The sequence below is a fragment of the Gavialis gangeticus genome, unplaced genomic scaffold (assembly GCF_001723915.1).
Source record: "Gavialis gangeticus isolate Ggan-Ray unplaced genomic scaffold, GavGan_comp1, whole genome shotgun sequence".
Classification (NCBI taxonomy): Eukaryota; Metazoa; Chordata; order Crocodylia; family Gavialidae; genus Gavialis; species Gavialis gangeticus.
This window is the reverse complement of record NW_017729034.1, coordinates 35,286,170-35,295,179: the sequence shown is the minus strand read 5'-3', so window position 1 is coordinate 35,295,179 and position 9,010 is coordinate 35,286,170. Positions and strand designations below refer to the sequence as shown.

Below are 9,010 nucleotides of genomic sequence, written 5' to 3'. Positions count from 1 at the left end.
AGGCGCTACTTCACGGTCAGGGCGGCTAGAGTCTGGAACCAGCTTCCAAGTGAGGTGGTGCAGGCTCCCACCCTGGGGGTTTTTAAGAGGAGGTTGGATGACCACCTTACTGGGGTCATTTGACCCCAGTGCTCTTCCTGCCATGGCAGGGGGTCGGACTAGATGATCTGCTCAGGTCCCTTCCAACCCTAGAAACTATGAAACTATGAAATGTACATTTAACTTAACTGTATTAAATCACTGTAAATATACTAATTTCTTAATATTATTGCTATCAGTCTTTCCACACACACACAATTAATTTCACTCTTTCGCTGATAACATTTTTTGGAGTTTGTATTCTTTGAATTTTTGGACTGTGGAAAAATTTTTTGTAAGCAGAAGAGAAAAGTAACTTGTATTAGCAAAGTTGTTTGGTGAATTCAGTGCAGATGAACTTACTCTGTCATATTAAACTTAACTGATCTGAAACTCTGTTGTCTGTATGAGAAGCTTTGCCATCTAACTTGAGATACAAAAAAGATACATAATATATTTACTGAGCTTTGAATCTGCAAATTTTGCTTCATTATGAGATCATTTCATAGGGGTTTTTTTAATGAAGTTGCTATCAAGTCTTAACCCATTCAAAATTGTATGGAAACATCACTTCTTGAATACTTCTAGCAAGTGATATGTTAATTATTTTCAGAGAGATTATTGCAGGTAAAGTCAATTCAGTCATTTTCTGAATCTGGGCTAGAAGCATTAGGTAACTCAGGTGAAGAGCAAATTGCTTGGCAAATTTTTAATAAAAAGAAATAGAGTCATTTAGCTGTGCAACTTCTCAAAGCTTCCAGTTTTTCTCATCCAAACATTATCTTACTTTCTCTCAACAGAGCAGTTTAGGCTTCAGTTACAGTTGTCACACTAGTGTAGGTATGTTCTAAACATACGATTTTATCAAACCCTCTGTAGGTTCAGAAAGAAATTCAAATTGAATCCACTATTTTGTTTATACCAGTTGAGGATCTGAATTTCCATGCTTATAACTGGCATTTCTTATACTGCTTCCTTTACAGTGGTCATTTTTATTTGTGTTTTTTTTAACTTATACATATTTTAAGTCTCTCTTCCTTGCTAGGAACTCAACTTTACCTGTTCAGTCTAGTGACTGCCGCAATGGAGCTGTTGTTTTTCTGGATGTGTAAAAAAGTTACAAACATTCTAAATACCACCCCCTCCTAACCTCCCCCCCCACCAGTTTATTTTTAATTACTAAGTTGTTTTTCATTTATATATCCAGTGTTGCCAACTCTTATGATTTTGGAGTTGTTCTTAAAGTCTTTGCTTTGGGAATGTAACAAAATTATATACACACACACACTATATCTACCTATCTTTTTCTCTTCCTTGTATATGGAAGAGAAAAAGAAAGATGGAGTGTGTGTGTGTGTGTGTGTGTGTGTGTGTAACACAGTTGTGTGTGTGTGTGTGTGTGTGTGTGTGTGTGTCCAACACAGTTGTGTGTGTGGATTAAGTCGATCTGCTACATTAGGTGCATTCATATTTAGTTCCAATTTCTGGCTACAATTCAAATCCAGGTCTGCAGACTAGCAACACATTCCATTGATAATGATTTTTTTCTGTGAGTAGTGACCAAAACTGACCATGCATGTGAAGAGTAGGCCTACAATAGTGCAGAAGTGCACCAACAGGCTTGAGAAGTGTTTCCACTTCTCAAGCCTGTTGGTGCACTTAACTACGTAGTTCACATTCCCAAAGTGTAGACTTTAAGAAAAATGCCAACAATCATGAGAATTGGCAGTACTGTATATCTAGATCATAAACAATAACAAAAAAGCATTAACATTAGGAAATGTTAAGTTAATTATATCAATCTTGTGATTATATCACATTTATTTATATGTAGCACAGATAATTTTTTTATTTAAGCATGACTGAAAGTTAATGACTTCAGGCTACAATATAAAACCTATTCATGAAAACTATTTAGGGACCTACATGCCTTTTAAAAATACCAAAATATTTGAAACCATGGTTCCACTCTGATAAGTATATCTTGTTGTATACCCTTTTGTTTGAAAAGTGGTTGTCTGTCTAGAACCTTAGGAAACAGTAATTTAATGAAGCCCAAGAAGGCATGTAATCTATGCTATACTGTCTTAAAAGTGTTGTCTTATATAAGTCAATAAAACAAATATTTGTTTCTAAAGTTAAAGATGGCTCCAAATATGCACAGGTATCTTTAGCAAGAATATAGCCACTCTTCAGAGTAGAAGTACACTTAAAATTAGTAAATCCATTAATAACGCTTTCTTGAGAAATGGTATAGAATCCCTGAATCAAAGGACCAGAAGGGATCTGTAAGATCATCAAGTCCAATACCTTGCCATGGGCAGGAGGTTATTGGGCTCAGATGAACTCAAGGAGGTGCTTGTCCCGCCTCCTCTTCCGTACCTCCAAGGATGATAACTGCACCACCTCTGCTGGGAACATGTTCAAAATTCTAGATACCCTTATGGAAAATAAGTTTTTCCTTATGTCCAACCTACATTTTTCCTCAATTAGCTTGTGTCCGTTGGTCCTCATCCTCCCAGGGCGTGCCTTTCTGAAGAGTTGCTCCCCTAGATATTGGTGTTCACCCTTGACATACTTGTAGCCAGCTGTCAAGCCACCTCTCAGTCCTCTCTTGCTCAGACTGAACAAACCCAGTTCCCAGATCCTCTCCTCATAGGGTCTATTCTCCAGGCCGCTAATCATACAGGTAAATGGGTTGATAAGCATTTCAGTATTAAGTCCAAGGAAACCAAATGAAGCTTATCTGGGGAAATTAAACATTCAGAATAAAAGGGTAAATATTAAATTGGAAGAGTTGTATGGAAAATGATATTTTCAGACTCTGAGATTCTTAAAGTAAAGGAATGTTCATGAGTTTTGCAGAGAGAAAACCAAATCAGGTTTACACAAGAATTCACATTGGCAAATCTAATGCTAGGAACTGCCTCAAAAAGAATTTGGCAAATAACTTGAAGCACCAGGTAAGACATCTGTGGAATTTTTTATTGAAACTTAGATGACAAAATAGCTGAGGTACATCTATTTCTATTAAAACAGCTCCCATTAAACTTATATAGTCTATAGGGAAAGGGATTTCAATTTCCAGTACTTAGAATATTAAATAGAAATATGAGGTATTAAATAGTAATGTAAAAGAGATGTACTTAATTTGGCAATATATTTTAGCATTTCCCATTGGTTTTTATGTATTTTTTCATGCGAATAAGTTAACTTGAAAAACAGTAATGAATGCAAGGTGTTCAACAGGCTTTGGTGGCTAAAATCCAAATTCTGTTTTCCCCCAAAAAGGAAAAACAAAACTGCCCCAAAAAGTCACTGAGGAGAGAGATCTGCCTCACAAGGCCATTAAATCTGTATGAGCATTCTGAATTTCCCAAGAGGATCAAGGTTTACACCATCTGTCTCTTAAAGTACTTACACACATGCACGGAGGCTGCTCCGACATGCTGTAAATCCAGTGCTGGAGTACAGAAATTAATGTGCTCCAGCATCACATGTATCAGCATCTCTATACTGAAAATGGTGACAGGGTGCTTTGAACTAAAGCTTGTTGAACAAGCTTTAGTTCAAAGCACCGCACTGCCATTTTTTCAGCACAGGGACACTGATGCACTTGATGCTCAGGAGCTTTTTATTAGTACATCTCCTTGCCCTTTGAAGCATCTACAAATGCCATTTGTCCATATCCTGTGTAAAGTTTTCTTGGTAACTGCTTGATTCATTCCAATGGGATGAGTCACACTTAAACTTAAGCATGTGGATGCAGTAGCAGTGACTAAAATTGTAGCAACTGGTATAAAATTACTGTTTCTTCTAAGCTTGCTTTAGTGTTAAAATAAAAAGTCATTAGATCTTCAGTTCAATTGATTTATGCAGGCCAAAATTGTAAAGTATAAAAGCCTACACCTGTGAAATTCTCCTACACCTGTAGTTTTCAGTAGATATGAGCATCCTAGTAAATATGAGCGTTAAAGTTCTTTAAAGAAAAAATCCCTGGGAAAAATCAGAAATTCTGCTGTCAACTAGGCAACCAAACAAGCAAGTACAAAATATGTTTAGGACAATAAAATGGGAAAAACGCAAAGAGCTGTCAACATGTAAACTCAGATTTTATTTTAAAAATCAGATATTAAAAGAGATTTTAAAACATTGGTACTTGAAAGTGTGGACATAGAATATAAATAAAATTATTTTTCACTAACTCCTTGAATCATGAGGGTGAAGTTGCACATTACACTTAGACCATACTAAATCTGTGGACTGTTAAGCAGTGGTAAAGTTAGAAGATGCTGTGAGCAGTCGCACATTAACGATTAATACCCTTTCTTGTTTGCACAGCTCTAACTTGCCACTAGAGAGCTGGCAAGCAGAGACATGGCTAAGAGCCAGGATACTTTTTGCTTTGGGGTAGGAAACAGGGTGGGAGAGTTATATCTTGGAATGCTGAAAGACTGTAAATTGCTCATTTTATCTCCGTGGAGCTGAAGTTACCCTAATACAAGTTAGGTAGCATGGCCAGAGTTAACCGTCGCCTGAACTGGCATGGGGAAGGGGCTGTGGTTGCACAGCCACAACAAGGATCGGGCCTACTGCAGCTCCTCCACCGTCCATCTCTGGCACACCGACATCTTACAAGTTCATGTTGTTGGTGTTTTTGGCACTCTACCGAAAAACACTGCCCACCCCTGGTCTAAGCGTAACTAATATCACCCTCAGACTGCTTGAGTTGGCAGAGCCTAGAAATCCAAAGGGTGGTGTATGAATGCAAAAGTGAAGTAGTTTGAAACATTTTTCAATGTCAATTTGTATTGACAGTGAAAGGTTTGTGCTTGATAGGACTAAGAGGATGGAGGTACATTGTTTCTAGAATGGAAAGGATTGCATTTGATAGGAAGGATTGGGGAAAGAATGCTACACAAAGAAAAAGGGATATTCACGGAGAAATGAATGCCTAGTGGATATAGACATGGCTTTTTCTCTGTTCCCCATTGGTACATTTTTGGCAGCCAAAATTTACCTCTATTCTCCACCCTTAGGGTGCATCCAGATGAGTGTATATGTGCAGTATGCAGCACTGCAGACCTGTCTGCAGCACTGCACACTGCACATGACACATGCAGGCATTACTGTGCAGTGGAGGATTTTGACACAAGGAGATCCTGGTGGCGAAAAAACGGGGTGCTGCACATGGTGGCAGCATGTGCTGCCCAAAACTGAAGCCTGGCTGGTTGGAGCTGCACTCCAGCTGCTGGCCAAATCACTGCCACCAGAGCCCTGGGAGGCGCCCAGGACCCCATCTCCCCCACCCCACCCAGGGCAACTTGCCACATGCCACAACTATGTGCCATTGCTGTTTGTCCCCGGTAAAATACCCTTATAGTTTGCTCTACCTCAAGTCTTCCAATTGCTCTGCACATCCTTCCCTGCCTTGGTTTCCTTTTACCATGGTCTCCCTTTGTTTTTGTTATCCTTGTACAGTAAAATCCCTGATATCTGGCATGAGTGGGGAATGCCAGATGCTGGCTATCTGAGGGGGGTGGGTGGCAACGGCTGCATGTGAAGCGGTGGCAGTGCAGGGTGGCGGCAGCAGCCACTGTGTGCAAACTTCCCCCCCAACCCCGTCCAGAAAAATTCCAGTGAATAGAGTATTCTGGCTTGCAGAGTGCCGGATAACAGGGATTTTACTGTACATCTTTCAGGACCCCTGGGAGAACCTCAAGAGAACTGGAGTCCAGCTTCCTATGTAATATCCTGTGAGGTGCCTGCTGCAGTCTCCCACTCCTCTGCATTCATGTCAGCACATTATAAATCCTGAATCATGGGAGCCTTGGCAGAGGAGAATACTTGTCATGGAGCTCATAGGATTAATGTATAGTTTATGGTTCTTTTTTCCTTGAACTTCTTGACACTACTTTTTCCCGTATGTTGAGAATGAGAGGAAAATTATTCTATCTGTGTGGCTGAGAAATAATCCTCCACTCCCTGATATTCTAGAGGGAACAAGGAGTATGAATGCAGATTTTGCCATTATTTGTCTACCTAAAAAGGTGTGTGAACATTCAATTTAACAAAATCCATACAAACAACGTATCTTAGATGGTAGAGAGGTTCATTCTGATATGGTGGCACCCGGCTACATAGATTTATCTGAAAGGTGACAAATGTTTCCATGTTTAATTTTCCATCTTAGGTATCTGCTGAGAGGTAGCCTGCCTCTGCTCATAAAAAATATATTGCTACACTTTCCCTGCTTTTTGCACTTGGATATTTCATTCCTCGTTCTGTTTTTTAAATGAATGTTCTTTTTACTCATCTGGACCCCTGGAGTGTTTTAGTTGATTAGAGTAGAGTTCTACTGTAAATTACCATGAAAAAAAAATTAACTGTAATTTTTGTTCTCAAAAGATACTAATTACAATAGATCCCAATGTTCCTCACAGATTTAGGGATTTATTTTTATTTCTTCTCTTCTACTCTTTCACTTGAAAAAACTTGATTGTGAAAACTAGGCTGATTCATCAGTACATAGACATATACCAAGCCGGCTTAAGTACTTGAAATGTTAAATACAGTTTCTGCCAGTCACATGGGGGAAGCACAGGCCAGGAATGGAGATCTTTTTACTTCTATCACCCCTGAATACAAGAATTACAGTTAAGGTGACATTCGTTACCAGTTCAGTCACTCCAGGGGAGGCATTCACTTTGAAGATCTTAGGCATTTTTATCAAACATGTAAGTGATTTGCTGACTTTGACAAATTATTTCGGTCATCTAGGAAGAACAAGCATGGCTGTGAAATCTGTCGCTGTAAGAAATGCCCAGAACTACCTTGTGGTAAGATCTGTCCAATGGGCTTCCAGCAGAACAATCATGGTTGTCTTATCTGCAAGTGCAGAGGTAGGTGTGAATGCATTACCTCCCTAACTATTTTGTTTTCAAAGCAGTTAAAAGCCAGGAGAAATGAAGAATAGTATCCAGTATCAATACAACCTGTAACTTGATAGCTCATATGATAAAAGTCATTTTTATAATCCATATTTAGTAGAGCTGTTTATCATTACTAGTATTTACTTTTTATCGTTAGTAGTATTTATTTTAATGTCAGTCTGGTAATAATACTCATTCCCAATGCTTTGGTGATATCTTAGAACCTGCATTCATATTACATTGAGAAGTCACTAGAGTCAGTTTGTTAACTTCAGTAGAAGCTGGATTATGCCATTAATGAACAACTGCTTAAACTTAAAAGAATGGATTGAATTTCTCTTGTTGCTTTTATTTAAATATAGAGTTAGAATTTAACACAGATTTTTCATTACTAACCTATTCTTATAAATATTTACCTAAATTCTACTTTGGGATAAATTAATACCTCAGTAATCTGTCTGTAGTTGGCATCTGGTTCAAGGGCTCTGTTTTAGATTACATCCGAGAGTCCTGAATTGGGCTTTGAATTGATGAGCAGAAATAGATAAGCAGGAGGTTGGTAAAATGCAGTCCATAGCCAAGAGGGTCAGAAAATCAAAAGTAATTTTATTGTAATTCACTTGAGCTTTGGCTATGCAAATGCCTACTGTGTACCTCAAGTTCCACTTTATATCATAAAGTAAATAACTTGCACATGTGCATTAGGACAGGCAGAAAATTCAGCCATCAAAATTGTTTAAAAGTGTTGTTATTTCTTTTCAAGTCTACAGTTTAGGAGCTAATCTTAAATTTTCTAACTCTGTACCAAATTTAAAGATGGCATATCCAGGTATAAGTTATGGATCACTAAGTGGATGCAAATTAATGTAAATAGGTAAGTGAGTCTGAATTTAAGAGAAATTAAGAATGAAGGAGTTTAGACCGAGGCAAATTTATGCTGATGTGACAGAAATGAGTGCAAAATAAACTTAAGGAATAACCTTCTCTCTCTAGTGTTTTATACTCTTTTCCTCCTACATCCATCTCTTCTGCCTTTTCAGCATATGAGTTGCATGATCTTAGGATCTGAGGGTCTGGACAAACAAAAAGTTTGAATATGAAATGTTTAAAAAGTGACCTAGTCCCCTTTCAAAAAGACTCAAATCAGACTTTTTTTTTCTGAAAACCATCCTAGCCCTGCCCAAATCAGTGGAAGATTTAGCCCTGATAAATAAAGGGTGAACCTATACTGTTTTCAAATATGCTGAAATAAAAGTATTTCTGTACACAGACTTAGGCATCTGTACAGACTTAAACTCTTACTAGAAAATGTAGGCTGTTGGAACCAGTATATAAGTATATATGACTGAAGAAGCCTAAATTGTTTAGTATATTCAGGGAGGGATCAAGAAAAGAGGTGCAAGCTACTACTAATTTAAACTTTCTTGGTTCTTAGTGCTGATTTTGGTCCTGTACGAGCATGTGGCTCTTCTTGAAAGACCTGCAGCTTACTACCTTTATTGATAACTAAGGACAGCAGGGCTGATTTGAGGACTTTTTAGCTTTTTACTTTGCTATTGTTTGTTTTTTCTTTTTTGACTAAATAAAGAATCAGGTATCCACTTTTGGGTAATGCATATAGAATGGGACTTCAGGATTTTCAGTACTGGTAATTGCTGGTTTAACTTTTCAAGCTGTCACCCATGCTGAGTGGTTTTGAAAACTACCTTAATAAAGTAAGCCTTATTTCAATGCAATACATTCTCCTGCCCCTCTTCAACCTTTATAACTTATTTCTGGCATGCAGCCAGAACCACCACTGCCACCAAATGCATCATCTGCTCTGTTTAATAAGGTCTTATTGTGCTGTACCACTCCCCAGATAATCTGATTTTGCAGGAAATGCAGGATAGTGCTAGAAGATGGATTGTTAAAGGCTTTGCCACTGACGGGGCCTGTATGATTAGAGCAATTAAGGGTGCTGACTTGCAGCATCCTTAGATTTGCTGACTCCCTCATTC

General features: G+C 38.3%; 1 protein-coding gene across 2 annotated transcripts in view; it reads left to right on the top strand.

Moving 5' to 3' along the window:
• CRIM1 (cysteine rich transmembrane BMP regulator 1) overlaps window positions 1-9,010 on the top strand; it is a 509,439-nt gene that overhangs the window by 405,585 nt on the left and 94,844 nt on the right. For both annotated transcript variants that reach the window (XM_019527120.1, XM_019527119.1), the window contains one exon: window positions 6,859-6,980. In XM_019527120.1, the coding sequence (XP_019382665.1) occupies window positions 6,859-6,980 (122 nt within the window). The remainder of the gene's footprint in view (window positions 1-6,858; window positions 6,981-9,010) is intronic.